This window comes from Sus scrofa, chromosome 11, assembly GCF_054392235.1.
Source record: "Sus scrofa isolate SSC_HxYL_T2T_F1_AM1 chromosome 11, Sscrofa_HxYL_maternal_Yorkshire_Landrace_v2.0, whole genome shotgun sequence".
Classification (NCBI taxonomy): Eukaryota; Metazoa; Chordata; class Mammalia; order Artiodactyla; family Suidae; genus Sus; species Sus scrofa.
Window position 1 is genome coordinate 18,575,365 of NC_139393.1, and position 24,892 is coordinate 18,600,256.

At 39.1% G+C, this 24,892-nt stretch overlaps 1 protein-coding gene across 3 annotated transcripts in view; it reads left to right on the plus strand.

The window, feature by feature from the left end:
- Positions 1 to 18,680, plus strand: part of KPNA3 (karyopherin subunit alpha 3) — an 85,325-nt gene extending 66,645 nt beyond the window's left edge. For 2 of the 3 annotated variants that reach the window (XM_021065149.2, XM_084981135.1), the window contains exons 11-17: positions 5,145 to 5,276; positions 6,213 to 6,341; positions 12,162 to 12,266; positions 12,364 to 12,435; positions 12,592 to 12,754; positions 15,633 to 15,727; positions 16,128 to 18,680. In XM_021065149.2, the coding sequence (XP_020920808.1) occupies positions 5,145 to 5,276; positions 6,213 to 6,341; positions 12,162 to 12,266; positions 12,364 to 12,435; positions 12,592 to 12,754; positions 15,633 to 15,727; positions 16,128 to 16,226 (795 nt within the window). In that variant the 3' untranslated portion in view covers positions 16,227 to 18,680. 3 annotated transcript variants of the gene reach the window in all.
- Positions 18,681 to 24,892: the final 6,212 nt, after the last annotated feature.

The window sequence follows — 24,892 nt, forward strand, 5'->3', positions numbered from 1 at the left end:
CAACTAGTATCCATGAGAATGTAGGTTCGATCCCTGGCTTCACTCAGTGGGTTAGGGATCTGGCATTGCTGTGGCTATAGAGCAGGCTAGTACCTGCAGCTCCAATTCCACCCGTAGCCTGGGAACTTCCATATGTCAAAAGTGCAGCCCTGAAAAAAAAAAAAGAAAAGAATAAGATAAGAAATTGAGCCTCAGGGAAAGAATAAGTGACTTATCCAAAGTTGAAGAGCTTGTTAGGGTCAAAGTTGGTACTGAAAACTGAGATCTTACGATGACAGATCTTGCTTTCTTTCCATGAAACCACACCGACCGCCGACTACAACCTTTTGAGGTATAGTATTGAGGGACACCAAGTATAGTTTAAATGCAAAGCCGTCTTTAGATGATTTGTTCATTACATGAGATTTAATTAAGCATTTACTCTATAAATTCTGGCAAATTTTTGTATCCGGCAGTCTGAAAATTATCCTGGATGTATCAGGGCTAAATGTTATTCTTCCATGGAGTAAAACAGTGGATCAATTGCAGTGAATTTAGAACTGATTGTAGCATTTATTTGACTTCTGATGTTCCAACCAAGATCTTTCTGATTTGTTGAATGTTGAATGTTTGTGTTTGTATAACCCTGTCTGTTTATAAAGATGACTGTGTAAATAGTTAGCATTTATTAAAGGTTTAAAGTGTGCCAGGTAACTGTTTTAAGCACTTTTCATATGTTAACTCATTTGTTTCTTTCAAAAATCGTATGCAGTTGGTTATTATAATTACCTCCATCTTACGAATACAGTAAAGGAGGCAGATAGTTACATAATTTGTCTAAAGTCATACAACTAGGATGAGAAGGATTTGATCATGTTGAAAAGTTCACTTCAGGTACATGGAGAAAGATACTAAAGGCTCAAGAGAATATACGGCAGGTGTGAAGAACAAATAATTAATAAACGTATTTGCCTAGGAGTTAAGTTTCAGAGTTTTCAATCTTGTGTTAAGGAGTTTGGGCTTTATTTCATAATATGTGCAGAGTCATTGAAGTTTTTTAGAGAAGTGATGCGCTCATGTTCACAGTAACTTGGGAGAGTTGTAAGGAGGGTCTGGAATGGGGAAAGTTTGGGTGTAGGCTGGCCAGTTTTGGAAGGTTTAAGGAAGTTGGTGAAGGTATAAACCTCAAGCGGTAATGGTTAGGAGAGATAATTTGACTAGTACTTCAAGAGGAAGGTATCAGAAGGAAAAGTAAAAATTACTTTGATTTCTAATTTGGCTGTCTGAATGGATAATAATACCATGAACCATTAAGAGTCAAGCCAAAGGATGAGACTGGTTGAGGAAGATGATGAGTTTATTGATTCTGACTTACCTGTTGTTCTTCCACAGTAACGCTTCCAGGAAGGAAAAAGCAGTGCTTAGAGATTTATCAGCACTTAAGGGATTCATGAAAATATGGACATTGAGTAGCATTTAGAAAAAGGGCTAAAAATTGAATTCTGAAGAATTCTCTGCATTTGAGCAGTGGCAAAGAGGGAGAAGGGAACCAGCCAAGAAATTTTTTTAAAGTAGAGAGATGGAAGCATAAATTATGAAGCAAAGAGTGGGGGGAAAACAGTAAGGCAGAGATTTAGCAGGTTCTAGATCATTCAGTCTTGCATACCACCTTAGGTTCTATCTATCATCTTTGTGTAGATGATAGGAAGCCAAGAATAATAGTGTGATTTATATTATGGGTCGGTAGTTCGTATCCACTGAGTGGAGTGTAGATTTTAGGGGAAGTTGGAGTTGCGAAGGCAGATTGTTCGTGATTTTGTGGTGTGGATGGGAGAAAATTAGGGCCAATACTGGAACTTAGACATTAGGATAAAGAGGACAAGGGATAACTAGAGGAATGTTTAGGTGATAGATTTGCTGGTTTTGACATGGGTGGTAAGAGAAGAGTCAGGGATAATGCCCAGCTTTCTAACTTGGATGTAAGGGCCGACACAAGACAAGACAAGAACAACAGCACAGAGAGGTGTAAAATAGCAGAATGACTTCACTCATGAGACAAGTCACCAGTGAGACTGCTGGAGAAGCTGTGTTGGGGTATGGAATTAGGTGGTTTATGGACTTTACTCTGCGTTTGTGACATTGAAGGAAGAACTGAATATTGATTGACCCTGAGGACTAGAGAAGGAATCTGGACTGGTTTAGGTCAGTCTGTCTTCCTTTGATGTCTAGTTGTTGTGCTTCTTAAAATTTAAGGTGAAATCACAGTGATGGCCATAGCATTTGGTTTTCTTGTCCTTGTTGAAGTTGTCCATCTGTGACTTGATGTGCCCAGACACATTTGATACATATCTACCTTATTTTGCTGCTGGTATAAATGAAATTAATTAGTTGTAGCAGTTTGGTTATTTGCTGAGACTTGATTTTTAGTGACACTCTTTGATATGTATGTCAGAGGTCCCCAACACCAGCTTTAGGTTCAGTCTTTCGCTAGAAGGAATCACTGAAAAGCTTTTACACTCAGGCTCACAATTTACAGGAAAAGGATAGATTTGTTTAGTGAATACTCAGTTTTTTCTTCCCTACTGTATTTCTCTCCTATGTGTTTCTTTTATTACTCACACAAAACACCACTTCTCATACTTCTGATCACCAAGTGTGTTGGAGGGGGTCCCGACAACAAAAAGCATCTACGACACAGCTGGGTGTCCCACAATTTAATTCAATTCCAGTACTATCTGTCACTATAGATAGTGTCAGATTCCACGTGATGCCCCGCTCCCCCCACCCACAGTCACACTTCAGATGCTAGTCACAAGCCCTTGTGCTTCTCTCTCTCTCTCTCTCTCTCTTTTTTTTTTTTTTTTTTTTTTTTTAAGGGCTACAGGTGTGGCATATGGAAGTTCCCAGGCTAGGGGTTGAATCTAAAGCTGCCAGCCATAGTCACAGCAGTGCCAGATTCAAGCTGCTTCTGCAGCCTATACCACAGCTCACGGCAACACCAGATCCTTAACCCACTGAGCAAGGCCCAGGGATCAAACCTGCATCCTCACAGATGCTAGTTGGATTCGTTACTGCTGAGCCACAATGTGAACTCCCTGACTGGCATTTCTTGATTCCTATCTTTATCCATACAATAAGTGATGAGCTCATTCTATTTTCTGTCACCTTGTTCTCCCATTTTTGAATCTTCTGCCCAGTTTGGGAAATTTTCAGTCATTATTTTTTCAAATATTTTTTCAGGTCATCTCTCTTTCTGGGACTCTGCTGACACCAAGGTTATCATCCTACAAGTCCCTAAAGCTCTGTTCATTCTTTGCAGTCTCTCCCCACTTCCCCAATTGGATGATTTTGTATTAATATATCTTTGAGTTATTTTTTTTCCTCTCTCCCTTCTACTGTGAGAGAACTCCTTCCAGTGAGTTTTAAATTTTGGTTAATGAATTTTTTCGTTTTAAATTTCATTTGGTTCTTCTTTATGTCTCCTATTTCTTTGCTGAGACTTCATTTGCTTTATTTTCAGATGCGTTCATAATTGCTTGCTGAAGTATTTTTATGACATTTACTTTAAATCCTTGTCAGATAATTCCTGTATCTCTGTCATCTCAGTGTTGGCTTCTGTTGACTATCTTTTCCCTTTTCAGTTGAGATGTTCCTGGTTCTTGGTATGACGAGTAATTTTCAACTGAAGCCTGCACATTTTGGGTGTTATGAGACCCTGTTTCCTATTTAAATCTTGTTACCTGTTAACTGCCAGACTGGACGGTAGACAAGCTCTGTTCACACACACAGCATCTGCAGACACCTCTAGCAAAGAGGCCTTGCTTGGTGAAGGGGTGTGATGGTAGCTGGGTGCAGCTCTCAGGCATAGCTTCTGTCCGCCTGTTTTTAAAGTTGTAATATTCCTATTTTCATGAAACATTGTAACATTTATAATTTTTTCCTCTACTTTCATCTTCACATTTGCGTTAGTCTTTGATCTACAGTGAACTATTTCCTCAGTTATCTCTGAGTTCGGTGAAGCTCATCCTCTAGTAAAGGTGTCAGCAGATTTTTCTAAGGGCAGTTGGTAAATATCGTAGGTTCTTTTAGCCACATGGTCTCTATTCCACTAACGTGGGTTTGTTTTACTTTACATGTGGTCCTCGTTTTACTAGGACATCTTACCTTTAAGCTCTTCACTCCTGTCTCCTCTCTCTGAAGTCTCATATAGGCTTAGGGCAGGAGGTCCAGACAAAAGCTGAAATTAATTTTTTCTCTTCTTATAGGTAATTTGAAATTTGTAGTGTCCTCAGACTCCTGGTAACACTGGAAGTGTGGGCTATATGTGGTTTTATTTGTTCTTATTAATATGTATACTTTTTGGGAAGTGTACATGGAAAAATTTGAATTCAAGTGACTGCTGTTTTATTTCAGAGCACTGAATATCTTTAATTTGAATATTCTACTAGGAGGCATCTCTGGATGTCACATGAAATCAAACCTGTGCTTACATTCCTCTGTGAAGACATCAAGGAAAGCTACATACAAGCTCTTTGACTTTGAATGAGTCAGAAAACCTGAGCCTGTTTCATGATTTTATTATTTGCAAAATTAGATGGGTGTAGAGCATAGTTTATACTGTATGCTCTTCAATTGGGGATTTTTTGAAGAGCTTTGCAAATAATTACTTTTTTCCCCAAAGTTAAAGAGCCAAGGCATTTCTTTTGTCTGAGAAATTAATTACGTTGCTAAATAAACATGTTTGAAAACTACTGGCATTAGATAGATGATCTTTTTGATCTCTCCTAGAGTTGAAGCGGCATGATATATTGGTCTCATTCTGTGTACAAAGTGCTTCCTCTTAATTATTGGGTATTCAGTTTGTGTGGGCAGGGAGAATTACTTTTTAGCCCATTTTAAAATTTATCTACCTAATATATATATGTGGAAGTTGGAGGTAGAAGTTGTCCCAGACTTCTTTGTGTCATTTCTGTGAAGAATGAACTGAGGTAGCTATTGAGAGAGTTTTATCTACTTCTTAATAGATGAATCACCTCAGCAGATATTTTTGCCACCAAGCTAAAACAAAATTTAATTACTTTTTATGTCACCATCCCTTAAGGGTATTGTGTCTTTTAAGCATTCACACAATTCATTAGATGGTAATTCTTTTTTATTTCTTGTAGATTCTCGTAGATACCGTTTGGGCACTGTCATACCTGACAGATGGAGGTAATGAACAGATACAGATGGTTATTGATTCAGGGGTTGTCCCATTTCTTGTGCCTCTTCTGAGCCACCAGGAAGTGAAAGTTCAAGTAAGTATTTAAATATTTTTCTTACTTGTATTTGCTGTAACCAATTAACTTGTACATCCAGGCTTCAGTTCTGCATATATGCACATATATTCGATATTTCTTCTGCTATTATACTGAATCTGATTCTGTCGATTTGTAAATCTTTATCTCATCCATATTCTTCGCTGAGTTTCAGATTCATATAGCCAATTGCCCTTGAGTCCTTAGACATAGCCTCTGAGAACGCCTTCAAGCATTCCGTTGTCATTTCAACCAGGCAGAAATGGAACATATCTTCTCCCACAAGCCTGCTCCTCTTCTCATCCCCCTTGAGTGGACAGCAGAGTCCAAGCTAGAAACCGTAATATTCCTCCTTTGTCTCCCCTCCAGTACAAAACCTTGTCATTTCTTGTATAGGTTTCAAATCCATTTTCTCCTTGTATCTAGAGCCACGGATTTAGTTCGAGTCATTTTTTTTCCTCCAGATAATTGCAACAGCTTCCTAACTGCATTTCCTCCTCTTTCTCTCCCTCCCCCCCCACCCAGTTTCTCCTTACTCTAATTAGAGATGGGTGGCTGATAGATCTGTTTATCCCACTTCTGCGGAAGTGTCTTTTAGTTAGAAATGTGTGCCCATTCCAGACCTTGAGTAAAATCTTTCTGTTGTGCCAATTTAGTAATAGGTAAAAATTACTGTTAAAAAGACTTTTGTATTTTTTATTTTAACCTTTTTTCCAGCAATTTTCCACACAATTTTTCCATATAGTTCTAGTTTTTACAAGATAATTATTTAAAATTCAAAATTGCTATCAGTTCCATGAAGTACTTTGTAAGAATGCAATAAGTTTTAATCACTCACCCCTGGCATTTTTACATTTTCTCAGGATTATGAGAAACATAGAATTAGTTTCATCATAAACAAATACATTTATAAAAAAATTTTTATCCCCACCCCAGACAGCAGCACTCAGAGCGGTTGGCAACATAGTGACAGGTACCGATGAGCAGACCCAGGTTGTTCTCAACTGCGATGTCCTGTCCCACTTCCCAAATCTCTTATCACACCCAAAAGAGAAGATAAATAAGGTAAGGCATATAACAGCCTCAACAGTGCGTTTCTTTCTCTTTGTATATCTCGTTTTTAACTGCCTCCCTTTTCTGTTTGTGATGCTCTTCAAAACCACTCTCGTTAATGGGGGTTCCTTTCATGGCTCAGTGGAAACAAATCTGACTAGCATCCGTGAGGATGCAGGTTTAATCCCTGGCCTTCCTCAGTGAATTAAGGATCCAGTGTTGCTGTGAGCTGTGGTGTAGGGTGCAGACACGGCTCAGATCCTGTGTGGCTGTTGTGTAGGCTGACAGTTGCAGCTCTGATTCCATCCCTACCCTGGGAACCTCCATGTGCTGCGGGTGCGGCCGTTAAAAAAAAAAAAAAGCAAACCCCACCACCACTTTAGTTAAGATGAGAATTATTACCTCTGCAATTGCTATGTTTCAGTTTTTAATTTCTTCCTATAAGTGCTGCCATGATCATCATCACAGGATAAAATTTTTGTATTAACCAGTGTTTTTATTTCAATAAATACAGCAGTAGTAAATTAATAGCCACTAGGTAAGAGTACATATGAAATTTTCCATGAGGTGTCTGGTACCTTCTTTTTTTTTTTTTTTTTTTTTTTTTTTGCTGGTGTCTCTTAAAAACAAATAGGCTGTAATTTAATCTCCTTGTGAAATTTAATTTATGCAGTGCCTAAATTAAAGGATCATTAAACTAGCTTTTTTTAAAGATTTTAAGCTTGAGATACAAACCACCATTGAATATGTGCTTAAGTACTTTAGTCTTCGTGTGCATATTTTAAAGTTTCATCCTTGTTGGAGACTCTGTGTAGAACTTCATTCCTTGGTATGGCTGAATATATATTCCATTGTACATGTATACCACATTTTGTTCATTCGTTCATTGTCGATGGATGCTTGGATCATTTCTGCCTTTTGGCTGTTGTGAATAATGCTGTTGTGAACATTGGTGTACAAGTGTCTCTGAGTCCCTGCTTCCAGTTCCTTTAGGTACATATCTGTGAGTAGAATTGTCAAGTCATATGATAATTGCATGTTTAGCTTTTTGAGGAACTGCCAGACTCTTCCATAGTGGCCCCACCAACCATTTTACATTCCCACAAATGGTATGTTGCGGGTTCCAATTTTGGCTTTTTGTCTTTTTAGGGCCGCACCAGTGGCACATGGAGGTTTACAGTCTAGGGGTTGAATCGGAGCTACAGCTGCCAACCTAAAACACCGCCACAGCAACACGGGATCCAGTCTGCATCTGTGACCTACACCATAGCTCACGGCAATGCCGAATCCTCAATCCACTGAGCGAGGCCAGGGATCGAACCCGCATCCTCATGGGAAGTATGTTGTCAGAAATCACATTTTATGTGTAATTTTGTTCCAATGAAAGGAAAGAAGCCAGAGTCTTTTAGACTCTAGGAAGGTTATGTTTACTGAAATTCTAATAAGAAGTGATTTTTGCAGCTAAATGTATTCCGTTATTGGAAACAGAGCTGAGAAGTGAGGAAGTTAGACAGAAATGGGTGGAGGGAAATTCTGGTCATTATCTGATATGCTCTCAGTGAAGATATATTAGGGGGAAAGGAAAAGCGTTCAAATAAAAAACCTGCTCAGCTTCAGCAAGCAGGTAGTTGCTTCACAAGTTTCACCTTGAGCATTTGTGTTATTTGCATTTTGGTTATTTACGTCACATTCCTTGGAGGTGTAAATTACCAACTCGTTTTTTTTCCCCCTCAACATTTTAATTTGAAATTTTTCAAACCTACAAGAAATTTGCAAAAATAGTGTAGTAAACACCCTGTACTCTAAACACCAACTCGTCAGTTGTTAACACCTTATCACAGTTGGATGGCAAAATGAAGTTACAGTCTTTAATTTGTGAAGGAGGAAGATGTACATATGACTAAAAGTACAATAAACCTATTTGTGACCTAAATACTTTAAGGTTACAATAAAATTTGTTATATTGACCATCCTAGTCTAGTAAGAAGCTTAGTTTTTAAATATCTTACCAGCAAATTTTTTACAATAAAGCAATTAAAGAAAATTAATAAAACCAAGAGCTGGTTCTTTGAAAAGGTGAACAAAATTGACAAACCCCTGGCCAGACTCACTAAAAAGAGGAGAGAAAGAACCCAAATAACCAAAATTATAAATGAAAAAGGAGAAATCACAACGGATACAGCAGAAATACAAAAAACCATAAGAGAATACTATGAACAACTGTATGGCAACAAGTTTGACAATCTGGAAGAAATGGACAATTTTCTAGAATCTTACAGCTTGCCAAAACTGAATCAAGCAGAAACAGACCAACTGAACAGACCGATCACTAGAAATGAAATTGAAGAGGTCATAAAATCACTCCCTACAGGAGTTCCCGTCGTGGCGCAGTGGTTAACGAATCTGACTAGGAACCATGAGGTCGCGGGTTTGGTCCCTGCCCTTGCTCAGTGGGTTAACGATCTGGCGTTGCCGTGAGCTGTGGTGTAGGTTGCAGACGCGGCTCGGATCCCGCGTTGCTGTGGCTCTGGCGTAGGCCGGTGGCTACAGCTCCGATTAGACCCCTAACCTGGGAACCTCCATATGCCGCGGGAGCGGCCCAAGAAATAGCAACAATAACAACAACAACAAAAAAAAAGACAAAAAAAAAAAAAAAATCACTCCCTACAAATAAAAGTCCAGGACCAGATGGCTTCACAGGTGAATTTTACCAAACATATAAAGAGGAATTGGTGCCCATCCTCCTTAAACTCTTTCAAAAGGTTGAAGAAGAAGGAATACTCCCAAAGACATTCTATGAGGCCACCATCACCCTCATTCCAAAACCAGACAGAGATACCACCAAAAAAGAAAACTATCGCCCAATATCATTGATGAATATAGATGCAAAAATTCTCAACAAAATCTTAGCCAACCGAATCCAACAACATATCAAAAAAATTATACACCATGACCAGGTAGGGTTCATCCCAGGTTCACAAGGATGGTTCAACATACGCAAATCAATCAGCATCATACCCCACATTAACAAAAAAAAAGTCAAAAATCATATGATCATCTCAATAGACGCAGAAAAAGCATTTGACAAAGTCCAACATCCATTCATGATCAAGACCCTCGCCAAAGTGGGTATAGAGGGAACATTCCTGAATATAATCAAAGCCATTTATGACAAACCCACAGCAAATATAATCCTCAATGGGGAAAAACTGAAAGCCTTCTCACTCAAATCTGGAACAAGACAGGGATGCCCACTCTCACCACTGCTCTTCAACATCGTTTTGGAAGTCTTAGCCACAGCAATTAGACAAACAAAAGAAATCAAAGGCATCCATATAGGAAGAGAAGAGATCAAACTGTCACTGTATGCAGATGACATGATTCTATACCTAGAAAACCCTAAGGACTCAACCCCAAAACTCCTTGAACTGATTAATAAATTCAGCAAAGTGGCAGGATATAAGATTAACATTCAGAAGTCAGTTGCATTTCTGTATACCAGCAATGAAACATTAGAAAAGGAATACAAAAAAATGATACCTTTTAAAATTGTACCTCACAAAATCAAATACCTTGGAATACACCTGACCAAAGAGGTAAAGGACCTATATGCCGAGAACTATAAAACTTTAATCAAAGAAATCAAAGAAGATGGAAAGAAATGGAAAGATATTCCATGTTCCTGGATTGGGAAAATCAATATTGTGAAAATGGCCATCCTACCCAAAGCAATCTACAGATTCAATGCAATCCCTATCAGATTACCCATGACATTGTTCACAGAACTAGAACAAACAATCCAAACATTTATATGGAACCACAAAAGACCCAGAATCGCCAAAGCAATCCTGAGAAACAAAAACCAAGCAGGAGGCATAACTCTCCCAGACTTCAAGAAATACTACAAAGCCACAGTCATCAAAACAGTGTGGTACTGGTATCAAAACAGATAGACAGACCAATGGAACAGAATAGAGAATCCGGAAATAAACCCTGACACCTATGGTCAATTAATCTTTGACAAGGGAGGCAAGAACATCAAATGGGAAAAGGAAAGTCTATTTAGCAAGCATTGCTGGGAAACCTGGACAGCTGCATGCAAAGCAATGAAACTAGAACACACCCTCACACCATGCACAAAAATAAACTCAAAATGGCTGAAAGACTTAAATATACGACAGGACACCATCAAACTCCTAGAAGAAAACATAGGCAAAACACTCTCGGACATCAACATCATGAATATTTTCTCAGGTCAGTCTCCCAAAGCAATAGAAATTAGAGCAAAAATAAACCCATGGGACCTCATCAAACTGAAAAGCTTTTGCACAGCAAAGGAAACCAAAAAGAAAACAAAAAGACAACTTATAGAATGGGAGAAAATAGTTTCAAATGATGCAACTGACAAGGGCTTAATCTCTAGAATATACAAGCAACTTATACAACTCAACAGCCAAAAAACCAATCAATCAATGGAAAAATGGGCAAAAGACCTGAATAGACATTTCTCCAAGGAAGATATACAGATGGCCAACAAACACATGAAAAAATGCTCAACATCGCTGATTATAAGAGAAATGCAAATCAAAACTACCATGAGATACCACCTCACACCAGTCAGAATGGCCATCATTAATAAATCCACAAATAACAAGTGCTGGAGGGGCTGTGGAGAAAAGGGAACCCTCCTGCACTGCTGGTGGGAATGTAAACTGGTACAGCCACTATGGAGAACAGTTTGGAGATACCTTAGAAATCTATACATAGAACTTCCATATGACCCTGCAATCCCACTCTTGGGCATCTATCCGGACAAAGCTCTACTTAAAAGAGACACATGCACCCGCATGTTCATTGCAGCCCTATTCACAATAGCCAGGACATGGAAACAACCCAAATGTCCATCGACAGAGGATTGGATTCGGAAGAGGTGGTATATATACACAATGGAATACTACTCAGCCATAAAAAAGGATGACATAATGCCATTTGCAGCAACATGGATGGAACTAGAGACTCTCATCCTGAGTGAAATGAGCCAGAAAGACAAAGACAAATACCATATGATATCACTTATAACTGGAATCTAATATCCAGCACAAATGAACATCTCCACAGAAAAGAAAATCATGGACTTGGAGAAGAGACTTGTGGTTGCCTGATGGGAGGGGGAGGGAGTGGGAGGGATCGGGAGCTTGGGCTTATCAGACACAACCTAGAATAGATTTACAAGGAGATCCTGCTGAATAGCATTGAGAACTATGTCTAGATACTCATGTCGAAGAAAGGGTGGGGGAAAAAAACTGTAACTGCAATGTATACATCTAAGGATGACCTGACCCCCTTGCTGTACATTGGGAAAATAATAAAATAAATAAATAAATAAATAAATAAAAAATAAAGCAATTCACCTTTCTTAGAAGTAGTTTTAACAAAGTATTAGGAAATTCAGTTGTCTGTTTATTTCTATCATCTGTCTTTTAGAGGGACCTCAAACATCAAAAATGTAAGTTTGACGAGTAAAGGTATTTTTTTGTCTGTTTTGTTCATTGCCATATAACCATTGTCTAAAATAGTGTCTAGCCTGTAGTCCTGGGCATCTGTATTAGCAAGGTTAAGCTAGGTTCATGGGCCCAGTTATTATGGATAGAGTTTCCTTATATGTTTAAAAGAGGAGATTCTATATAACCTAATCACTTTTAAATGCATTTCCCTTAATGCAATTGAGGTGATTTTGTTATTGTATGTATAAATGTGTTAAAATAAAAACATGAAACATGTTAAAGATACAATTTTTCAAATAAAGGTGCCCTGTACTTTGTTCAATTTTAGGAAGCAGTATGGTTCCTTTCCAACATTACAGCAGGCAACCAGCAACAAGTTCAAGCTGTGATAGATGCTGGACTGATCCCTATGATTATTCATCAGCTTGCTAAGGTCAGTCATAATAAGAGTTCATCATGTCTGTTAGTATATAATAACCAAGACTTTTTGACCAAAAATTTCATTTTAATGTCTCTTTTTTAATCTTTAGGGGGACTTTGGAACACAAAAAGAAGCTGCTTGGGCAATTAGCAACTTAACGATAAGTGGCAGGAAAGATCAGGTGAGTCTGGAAAAAACTGTTATTATTGTTAATAATTGGCAAGCATACTACTCTGAAGCTTAGGAGTTTCTGACTGGTTATAAACCCTGTATTGTGTTCTTTGGGGGGGAAAGAGAATTATGTAAATAGAAGTATTTCTTCTCTTTTGTTGTCTAGGTTGAATACCTTGTTCAGCAGAATGTAATACCACCATTCTGTAATTTACTGTCAGTAAAAGATTCTCAAGTCGTTCAGGTGGTTCTAGATGGTCTGAAAAACATTCTGATAATGGCTGGTGATGAAGCAAGCACAATAGCTGAAATAATAGAAGAATGTGGAGGTAAGAAGTTGGTTAAAGAAAAGTACTTGAGCACTAGAACTTTTAAACATTGTTTCCTTTAGAGAGAGCTAATCAGAAAGAAAACTGTTAGGATACATTGCTGTTAACATCCTCTGAGGCTGTTGCTGTTCTTCACTTGCTGTTTTAGTACTGCAGAAGATTTTCCCCAAAACAACTGGTTGTGAAAGACACTCCATAACATTCCTAGAGAGTCACAGTGCTTTTTAGGAAACGCAAATACTCCCTTTGAAGTCACATTGCATACAAGCAAATTAAAAGCTCTGGAAACCGCTATAGTAGAGAAACTTAGAAGCTTTGTTAAAGATGGCGTTTTTCAAACTCCTTGACAGTGAAAACATTTTTTTTCATGTTATACCTATTAGCATGTGACTGTGGACCTCACTTTGTGAAATACTATTCCATATTGTTGGAAAAGGTTAATGATTTCACGGTTATCTAGATATTTTGTTTCAGCCTTAGAACTACATGCTGAGATCATTACTGCAGAAGTTACTTGGAAATTTTAATGAGAAAGGACTCAGATTTGAAATACTGTGTCATTATTTTCTTTGGTAATGACATTTGAAGCATATATTTTAAAATTGTTTTTAAAGGTGCATGTTCAGTATGCACTAAAGTGCCCAAACCTGAAGTTATCCTAACGTCATGTTTTATTTTATGTTTCATTGACTAATTTGTATGATTATACTATCAAGTTTATTTTCAAGAGAAAACAAATGCTGTAACAGCATAGAATATTCAGATTGGAAGTATTTTCTTGGTAACAAGAAGAAAATGTAGAGATGTTAAGGAGTCTTGTGCATGGTCAGAGAAGTAGTTAGTGATAGAAGCATAATTAAAAGCCAGATCTTTGCACGGCACTACTATTTAATTCACTGTTCATTTTGTTTTAAGATGTTTTACTTTTAAAGGTAATTTGAAAGGAGCATTGTACTCTGGTGCAAATAGCATAACCCAGAAAGTTTAAGCTAAAGAATTGTTACTCTAGCTTTTTATCATTATAGTTGTTTTTGCCTCTGAGAGAAATACGTATAATTGGATATATATTTACTTGGCATTTTATAATTTTTATAAAGCACATTATATCCATTGCCTTTGACACCTGTTTTTCCATTTTTCTGGTTTGTATATTACTATATTGAAAAAAAGAAACTGTTTCAAAATAACCTAGCTAAAAAGACATTTCAAGGAAGGATATTTGTTATTAAAATAGATTTGGGAGTTCCCGTCGTGGCGCAGTGGTTAACGAATCCGACTAGGAACCATGAGGTTGCGGGTTCGGTCCCTGCCCTTGCTCAGTGGGTTAACAATCCGGCGTTGCTGTGAGCTGTGGTGTAGGTTGCAGACGCGGCTCGGATCCCGCGTTGCTGTGGCTCTGGCGTAGGCCAGTGGCTACAGCTCCAATTGGACCCCTAGCCTGGGAACCTCCATATGCCGCGGGAGCGGCCCAAAGAAATAGCAAAAAGAAAAAAAAAAAAAATAGATTTGTACAACTGATACATGGATTATATTAGGAGTATAAATAAAGGCATTCTGCAGTTCACTGTGGCTATAGGATAAGCACCCTATTCATTTTTTTTTAAAGAAATTACTTCAAAATTTAATTTATTTATTTTCGTTTGTTTTTTTAGGGCCATACTTGCGGCATATGGAGGTTCCCAGGCTAGGGGTCGAATTGGAGGTACAGCTCCTGGCCTCTGCCACAGCCACAGCAACATCAGATCCAAGCCGTGTCTGCAACCTACACCACAGCTTATGGCAACACTGGATCCTTAACCCACTGAGTGAGGCCAGGGAGCGAACCTGCAACCTCCTGGTTTCTGGTTGGATTCGTTTCTGCTGTGCCACGACAGGAACTCCCCCAAATTTAAAATTTTTATCTTCTATTTGTATCAATCATTAAGTTTCTGAAGTTTTATTTTACTTTATTTTGTCTTTTTGCCTTTTCTAGGGCTGCTCCTGCGGCACATGGAGATTCCCAGGCTAGGGGTCTAATTGGAGCTGTTGCTGCCGGCCTACACCAGAGCCACAGCAACGCCAGATCCAACCCGCATCTTCGACCTGTACCACAGCTCACGGCAACACTGGATCCTTAACCCGCTGAGCGAGGCCAGGGATGGAACCCGCAACCTCATGGTTCCTAGTCGGATTCATTTCTGCTGTGCCTTGACAGGAACTCCCTGAAATTTTATTTTTTGTAGTTATGTAAAAGTAATAACTTTTGGAAAACAAAGAGAAAGATAAAAATTACTATATGCAGCAGCATGACTATATAAAAGGGGTCTGGGGAAGATCTTGGTTCCAGTTCTGTCACTAACTTGCCATGTGACCTGAAATAAACCCGTTCACGTCTCTATGCCACAGCTTCCTCACTGTCAAATAGGATGTTTAGGTGTTTTTTAAACTGCCTGCCTCAGGGGCCAGGGTACCTCAAGGGCTTCTAAAAAAGAAGAAATTAGTGCGATGTGACACCTCCAACCAGAGAAGCTCAGGTTTTTTTATCTTTTTTTAAGACCAGCTATCATCTTTGGAGGGTAATGGGAGGGTTCCTGAGTTGATTAGGACTTACCATAGTTAAAAAGAGCAGTTTTGGGGGTTTTTTGGGGGGGCTTTTAGGGCCACACACATATGGAAGTTCCCAGGTTAGGGATCAGATTAGAGCTACAGCTGTAGCCGACAGCCTACATACACCACAGCAACGGCGGGTCCTTAACCCACTGAGTGAGGCCAGGGATGCAACCTGCGTCTTCATGGATACTGGTCAGGTTCATTTCCACTGAGCCACAACAGAACACCAAAAAGAGCACAGTTTTTATTAGTGTGTTCTTAATTATTTTGATTGTTTTATTTTTATTAGGTTTGGAGAAAATTGAAGTTTTACAGCAACATGAAAATGAAGACATATATAAATTAGCATTTGAAATCATAGATCAATATTTCTCTGGTGATGATGTAAGTATATATTAAAGTATAATACATCTGCATGTATGTTAAAATCTATACATAAAGGAAGGTTACTATGAATTTTCCGTGACTTAGGTTTATGCTATGTTTCCATCACCTTGTCGCTTTTGTGATTTGTTAAATGGGAAGAATTAGTAATTATAGAAGTGATGTATGTTTGGGTAGGTAAAATAAATCCACAGATATAGGAGCTTAAGAATGGGGCCATTTTTAAATGTGTGTTCAGTTTTAAATTGTTGAATTTCTTAATGACATTACTATTGATTTACTTGAATGTTTTTCGGTAATAAAAACATTCATGCAGAATTCTCTAAGAAGTAAATCACTCTTACTTACACTGTAATGTATAGTATCTTAACATAAAAGATTTTTTTCTTGCTTTTTATAGATTGATGAAGATCCTAGCCTCATTCCTGAAGCAACCCAAGGAGGTACTTACAATTTTGACCCAACAGCCAACCTTCAAACGAAAGAATTTAATTTTTAATTTCAATTGAGTGCAGCATCTCTCCCACATTCAATATGAAGCACCACCAGATGGCTACCAAATGACAAGAACAACAACTACAAAAGGCTCCAAAACATACATGCCTCTTCGTTTTGATGCTTCTAAAGCAAGCCATGTCTCAGTCACTTTGCAGTTGCCAAAAGTCACTATCCACATGGAACTGTAAATGCATATGCATGATTTCCTAAACTGTTTTAGAATTCTCCTTAACAATCTCAACTCCCGTATTTTTCCCCGTTCCCTGGTGCCACATGCTGACAACTGCAGTCTTCAGTTTAGAATATTCCATAGTGGTGGCATGTCAGCTGCCCACTTGATATTCCATTGCAAAATGGTGCGCTGTGGATCAAGACACTTTGGTATGACACACACACACGTTGGAAGACTTTAAAGAGGTACAGTCTGACCTGAGCCTCCATCATTGTCCTCCACAAACATATTTTCATACTCTTTATGTGGAAGAATAGATTTTAAAGTTACAAGCCAAATGATTTTCATTGGTGGAACTGACACACACAAAAAAGTAACTTAAAAAAAGAAACTTGGTTATTGATTAAACAGATAAGTTTTAAAAAACTATACTTCATCTACCAGTAATTGATGTGTTTATTATCTGCCTCAGAAGCCAGGGTTGGAGGAAGAACTTTAGCTATGGATGGTAAAGCTTTCGCCATTATACCTAATTTTTGAGAACAGCAAGCCCTATTTGACCACTCACTTCAGCCTGTGTGTTCCTGCTGTTTTGAAGTAATCAAATGCTGTGCATGGTATTTTACCTGAGCTGCAACCTGTTACGGACTTGAACTTCTGTTTAAGTTGAAAGCAAGAGTCCCTTATAAAGAAAAAAACAAGAACAAAAATTATAAAAGTCTGAAGTACCCATTGATGATATTTAAAAAGAAAATCTTGCTTTCAGCTTTCAGGAGTTAATATTTTTTGTTTTAAATTGATAATTGGATATGGTTGATTTATATTGGGTTTAAACTGTGGAGCTTTCATGTTTACTGTAATTTAGTCTTAAAATATTTTTTACTTAGTAACCAGTGCTTTTGATAATGTGGTTGGCAACAAACCAGCAACTATTTAGAAGTGTCATAAAACTTCATTCTTTGAGTATGGGAAAGTTCAGTCAGATCCTATTCTAAAAGCATATTCACATATAAAAAGATTCAGACAAGGATCTGCATGGAGGAATAATCTGCAGTTATTTAACATAAACCTGATTTGCAGTGATCTTTAATTCTGCAAAATCTGGTATTACTGTGTAAAGTTACTGCTTTTGGTAAATTGTCTGACCCAGTTATTAATGAAAGGATATGGATTTGAAAATTTTTAAACTGAATAATTTGTGCTGTCACAGAAATGGTTTTGTTGCTCTTGTTTACTGGGTATGGTTTCCCAATGCATTGATGTGAAAGGATAGAAATCTAAACTAACTTAGTTACCCAATGGGGGGGTGTACTTACTGTGAGGAAGATGAGACAGATGCCATCAGAGCTTTGTGAATCAGCGGGGGTATTTTCACTGATAAACAACATATAGCAGGTGTGCATTCATTACAAATCTATGTATCTGCCAAGGTGGAGCCACTTTAAAGAGTGAGTTTTGTCTTGTATCTCAAGTGGATACAAGCGTATGTTTAAACTGCAAGATTTTTACTTGCTAGAGAATCTGTTTTAATATAGTGGTTTGGCCTCTGATTATTTATAGGTTTTATAAATTTTAGAATCAATTTCTCTTTAAGGTGGCTCAGACTTTTCAACTCTTGTGCACATAAAATTGAGTTGAAGTTCATTGTGCCTTTTTTTCTTTATCCAGATTTTGAGTTAAAGCTTCATATGGTAACTGCATCCTGTTCAGACATTTTAGTCTAAATTTTTGAAACTGTGTGGTGTTCACTAAAAGTAGGAATGACAGAGTCAAAGCCAAGTAAGGTCACAAACTTCGGTGAAACCCTTAAAGTCCAAATCTTCTTACTATTGTGAACTGTACCCCTTCCAGTTTAGTTTCTTCTTGACTCCCCATACTTACAGTTACCTTTTAAATTTTGCACACATCAAGATTAAATTGGGCCTCTACTGTGCCGATTCCTATTTCCTCCTGTGTTTTAAGTGCAAACTAACAGAAGTGAACATTAGCATCAAGTAGTGCAGACCTACGTGTGCATTTGCTTGATTCAGTTTGTTGTGACCTTACCAGTTTGGAATTGGAATTGCACCATTTCATAGATAAAGGAAACTAAGTATATTGCTGCACTTTTAAGTTTTCAAAACAGTGTTGAAAAACTGCATTGTTTTTATTTTTTTTAAACTCAGTTAAAAAAAGACTAAAACGTTCTTTCAAAAGAGGCATCTAAATGTGTTCCTAATTTTGTATATGGGCTTAGGTTTTGTAACCAATAAAAAAAAAAAGCTGCTATCAAATATGATAAAACATTGAAGAACTTTTTCTGAGAGTATCTTGATTTCCTATTTTTGTTTTCTATGTGGTTAAATTTAACTTTGGAACTCTTTTTCCAAACATCAGCTACAATGGAGGTGAATCCTGAATTGCTTTTTCATTGTATTTTAAACCAGGATAACCAATAACAATGCTAGATTTAAGAATATCTTCTAACAAAAATGAAGTACCAAAATCTACACTAATTTCCTAAGTTGCCATAATGAAGTACACAAACCAGGTGGCTTACAATACTGGTGTCTTAACTTTTAATAGAAAGTTAAATTTGCACAGTGAGGAGGCTAGAAGCCAGAAACCAAGGTGATGGCTGGGAGGTGTGCTCTCCAGGGGAGGGAGGACCCTTCCTCTTCCTGCTCCTGGTGGTCGCCAGCAGTCCGGGCCATTCCTCAGCCTGAAGCTGCATCACTGCAGTCTCTGCCCTCATCACATGATGTTCCCTCTGAGTATCTCAAGTTTAAATACCATAACTCAGGCCATTTGAAAAGAGAATAATTAAGACTTTCATGAAACAAAAATCCAAACTTTATTAAGGCCTCTCTATCCCCTGAAAACAAGAACTATGGAAGATAATAAATAAACCCAGTAGTTTTAACCCGTTAGATAGAGGTCACGGCTCTAAATGAAACCTTGGATTCATTGAAAGAACAAAGGAGCAGCTAAACTTTTCAGCCTGCAGATATTTTTACTTTTCTATTATGGCACCTCAAATTATTTTTGAAAGAACTCAGTGTATAAGTAAATAAATTAGAGTGTTCCTACTTAATCTTGCCATGACTTCCTTCAGAAAGGTTGTTCTTTTCAGGAGACTAATTACTTAATTATTGCAAGTAAAAATTTGTGAATGTCAGTTGTCTTACAGTAATGGGTATGAATTTTCTTAATGCTCATTGAACTGGGGGTTTTAAATAAATCTATCTAGAGAAAGTATAATTTCTGTACATTAAGATGTAAATCTTAAGGCGTATATCAGAAAGAATGCTCACCACTCCCTTGTCTAGAGTGTAAAAGGAACTCATCACAGAAATGTGCTTTGTTAAACAACTGAAAACCAGTATATAGCTGAGGCTCTATCTCTGTATACCAGGTTGACCCTTGAACAACATGGATTTGGACTGCCTGGGTCCACTATATACATGGATTTTTTTCAACAGTAAACACTGTGGTACCACATGACCACACGACCCACAGTTGGTGGGATCCGTTGATATAGATCTGCTTACACGGAGGGACTGCTGTATGGAAAATGGTGTATACGTGAAAGGCTGACTCTAAATTATAGGCGAATTTTAAAGTGTGCAGAGGATCAGCGCCCCTAACCCCTGCAAGGGTCAGCAGTGTATAGATGGGCTCAGTACTCTATCAAGTACTCTATCAAGAGTAGGAAGAGCAGTTAGGAAGGTAACCTATTTACATCTTTAGTCTGTGAATTTCCTCAACTAATTTTAACCTAATTCGGGATTTCACAAACCCTTCAACTTTGACATTTTAGGCTGGATAATTCTTTGTTATGAGATGCTGTCCTAGTATTGTAGGGGGTTTAGCAACATTCTTAGGCTCTGCCCACTAGATGTGGGTAGCACCTCTCCCCTCCCCAGTCAGGACGACCAAAAGTGTCTCAAGACGTTGCCAAATGTTTCCTCAAGGCCAGAACTGCCCCAGGTGTGACCCTTGGCCTAAACCAACTCATTTAGAAAACTCCGTGGTTCAGATGAGACAGCCTAAGCATGCCTTTTTGTTCTGTGAATAGTGCCAGGCTTTTTCTTCAGATTCATAAGATAAAAAGAGACCAAAAAAAAAAAAAAAAAAAAAAAAAAGCCTTTTCTTCATTCTCAATTTTAGGAGAAACAGAGGTAGCACTAACCACACTTCCCAGATCCCCTTGGGAACTCCTGATAGCCCTGGGCCCATCTCCTGCAAAAGGACTTTGGATAGAAATGGGAATATGGGTAACTTGGTACCCTCTTAAATGTCTCCCGTGGCTAAAAGAAGTGTGAAACAGCCAGATGTATTGACTGGCCCTTTGTCTTAACACTGCTCTATAGGAGTGTTTTTCAAGCATATTTAATTGAAGATCTTTAAGTTCTCTGGGAAAGCTGGAGTTGAACCAGAAAAATCACAGCATAGGTTGAAAAGTACTTTGAAGCATTATGAGATTGGAGTCAGAAGGAAACTTACAAATTTTTTTTTTTTAAATGATGAAAAGCAGGGGAGTTACGGGAGTTCCTATGGTGGCTCAGGGATAATGAATCTGACTAGTATCCATGAGGACACAGGTTCGATCCCTGGCTTCACTCAGTGGGTTAAGGATCTGGTGTTGCCATGAGCTGTGGTGTAGGTCACAGACACAGGTCAGGGTCTGGGGTTGCTGTGGCTGTGGTTTAGGCCGGCAGCTACAGCTCCGATTCAGCCCCTAGCTGGGAACCTCCATATGCCTCGGGTGCAGCCCTAAAAAGACAAAAGAAAAAAAGAAAGAAAAAGCAGGAGTTAATTGGGCAGATTCACTGGAAAAGCTTTTCTGGTAGAGGAAACGGCACGTATGAAGTAGGAAGCAGCACAGGAGTTCAGAGGAGTGAAAGAAAGTACAGTTCGGGTTGAAAAGGGAGGAGAACCGCTGAGGGGCAGCAAGGGGCTGAAGAGAGACAGGTGCCAGACCCCACACCTGTAAGTCATATAAAGGGATTTTGGTATTCTAAGAGCAATGGTGAATCATTAAGCACGAGTGATGATAGGAGAATTGTGTTTAATAACAACCACTGGGTGGTAAAGCAAGGACAGGAAATGAACTTAGGGTTTAGTGGTGCGTACACGTCAAAACAGTGTGAAGTACTGGGTAAGAGACGGTGAACATCGTGGTTCATGAAGTGGGTGGGATCAAGAGGGCCTAAAACTGACCCAGCTGGCAATGCCTTCGATGTGGAGTTTGGGGAGAGAGAAGTAGCAGTGATTTCTGTGTCTCTGGGCTGCTGTAACTGATGAATGAAGTAACATAAGATGGGGAACACAGACTCAGACATGGAGGATGATGAGTTGAGTTTGGGTTGGGTTGTGTGGAGACATCCAAATGACTGTCCAGTGGGGCAGGTGGGAATACTGGTCTGGAACTCAGAGGAGAGGGCCGGGCTGGAGATTTGAATCCTCCGCCTGTCTTGTGGTTACTAAAGCTAAGCGTGAGGGTGAGACTGCCTGGGTCCAGCACTGAGCGTAAGAACAGGGCTTAGAACCAGGTGTTGTGGAGTTCCAGCATTCGGTGGGCATGTAGAGAGGAGGAGCTTGCAAAGGAAACAGAAGATATGGCTAGAGAGGTGGAGAGAAACCCTGTGTGCCTTCGCAGAAAATGGAGGGAAGGAGTTCCTGTCGTGGCTCAGCGGAAATGAACCTGACCAGCATCCATGAAGACGAAGATTCAATCCCTGGCCTTGCTCAGTGGGTTAAGGATCCCACGTTGCCGTGGCTTGGGGTAGGCCAGTAGCTACAGCTCCAATTAGACCCCTTGCTTGGAACCTCCATGTGCCACGGGTGTAGCCCTAAAAAGACAAAAGACCAAAAAAAGAAAGAAAAAGAAAAGGAGTTCCCGTTGTGGCACAGCGGAAATGAATTCGACTAGGAACCACGAGGTTGCAGGTTTAGTCTCTGGTCTTGTTCAGTGGGTTAAGGATCTGGCGTTGCCGTGAGCTGTGGTGTAGGTTGCAAAGTTCAGCTCAGATCTGGCGTTGCTGTGGCTCTGGTGTAGGCCGGCAGCTGTAGCTCCGGCTCAACCCCTAGCCTGGGAACCTCCATGTGCCACGGGTGCGGCCCTAAAAAAAAAAAAAAAAAAAAAAAAAAAAGATAAAAAAGAAAGAAGGAAAGGAAGGGAGAAGAGATTTTAGTGTCCAGTGATGCTATTGAGGAGTCAGGTAAAGTAAGGTAGTGATGCAGGGGTCACCTTTAGTGAGAGCTGTATCATTGTGGTAGTGAGGGTGGAAACAGTAGGAAGGGCTGAGGAGCAGGTGCAGAATATGAAGCCAGTGAATGGAATCAGGTTCTTAAGTTTCGGTTTTACTCTGAAGGGGAACAAGGCAGGGTAATCACTTAAGAGTGGTGTGGTGAAACTGATGGAGGAAAACCAGTTGAGAAAGATATTGAATATACAAGAGAAGAGTGATCATTAATTACCTAAGTTACAGGAGAGAATCCAACGCACAGGAGACAGGATTGGCTATAACCACTCCTTCAGCTGGCATTTATTTAATTGAGCAACTCGTATATGCCAAACTCTGTAACAGGTGCCAGGGATACAACAGTAACTAAGCCAGACGCAACCCCTGGCCTTGTGGAGCTTATATTCTAGTGGCAAGAGACTGGCAATACATGTATAAATAAATTTCATACGGTGTTAACAGCTACATTTAAAATGATATAGGGAGTAAATAGGGGAGGAAGTTTTTGAACTTGTTCTCAGTGCCAGAAGTCACTTTCCTTTTTTCACTTTTAAAATATTTTTTGAGGTCAAATATTGGTTTTTTTTCATATTTTAATTTTTATTGAAATACAGTTGATTTACAATGTGCAGGTTTCAAGGTGTACAGCAGTGATTCAGTTATATGTATAAATATATACTTTTTTTTTACATTCTTCTATTTTAGGTTATTACAAGATATTGAGTATAGTTGTTGGAAGTTATATAAGAATCTACATATAAGTGATATATATTTGTCTTAAGTCATTTTTAATTGTGCAAAGTACACATCTTGAATATTTCTAAATGTACAGTTCACTAGCTTTAAGTGTATTCACATTATTGTGGAACTATGTTCCAGAACTTTTTCATCTTGAAAATTTGAAACTCTCTAACCATACCAACAACTTGCCTTTTCTCCCTTCCCTAAGCTTCTGGCAACCACCATTCTGTCTCTAGGAATATAACTTTTTTAATGACCTCATATAAAAGGAATCATTCAGCATTTGTCTTTTTGTAACCTGTTTATTTCATGCAGCATAATGTCCTCAAGTTTCATCCATGGTGTAGCATCTCAGGATTCCCTCCCATTTTATAGCTGAATAATACTCCATTGTGTGTGTATACCATATTTTAAAACAATAATTTTTTCAGCATAAGTACCCTAGTGATACATTAGAATAGTCTTCTAAATTAAGTCTTTTTTTATCTGAAATTTTTCTTGGTTTTCTATATTTTATCTGGCTACTCAGAGGTGACAACACAAGCTTGATCAATAAGGGTTACAGTCTTTTTAAAACTCTGATTCCTTTCTCCATTGCTAAGTCTCCCTGTGGAAGGGAGGGGGGGAGAAGGTTAAAGGCAAATGAACAAGATGCTAGCAAATTAGAAAAGGTTAATATGGTGATCTTGATAAAGTGACACTGCCTTCAAGGAGAGCTAGTATGTCGTCCCTAGGTACCCACCAGGCGATGGTTCCAGAAGTCCCCAAATATACCCAAATCTGGAGGCTCAAATCCCACAGTTGGCCCTCCCTATCCGCGGCTGCAAAACCCGCAAATACAGAGGGCTGACTGGGGTTGGTTGTTAAGACCTCAGTGTGTGCGGGTCAAAAGCCTTAGGAACAACGCCCAGTCATGGGCACTAGTCTTGGCCGTCACTGAGAGCCCTTAAACAAGTTACTTGATCTGAGCCTATTTTCACATTTATAAAATAGGAAAGCACATACTGACCTCCTAGGGTTGGCATGAAGCTAGATGATATAATGCAGGTGGAAGTATCTAGCACCAAGCCCATGTGGCCTATTGCTCCTCTCCCCCAAACATTTGCTGCTTTTCTGGCTTTTTAAAAAATAGGATCAGAGTAAGCCATGAGGGCTTTAAACAGACTAGGGGTGGCTCAGAACGCCACTGGCCCGTACTAATTGCAAAATTTTCAAGGGGCTAATTAGAACCTTTGTCGCTAAAATTCTCCCCCCTCTATTAGCAAAATTTCCAACATCTGGACTTCACTTTCTGGCTTAAGGTTTTGAGCCTTGTTAAGAATCAAACTGCATCAAAAGATGCGTGCCGACCACCGGTCTTTTGGACGTGGTCTGGGAGCTGCTTGGGTCCTGGCAGTTCAGCGAGATGGTGAGCAAGATCCTGACTTAAAATCTTGGGGCTCGGCACGCTCGCTGGGAGGCAGGGCGGGAGAGGAAGCCTCCCTCCACCTCGCCGGGGCCGAGCAGCCCCGCCCCGCGCCGCGCCGC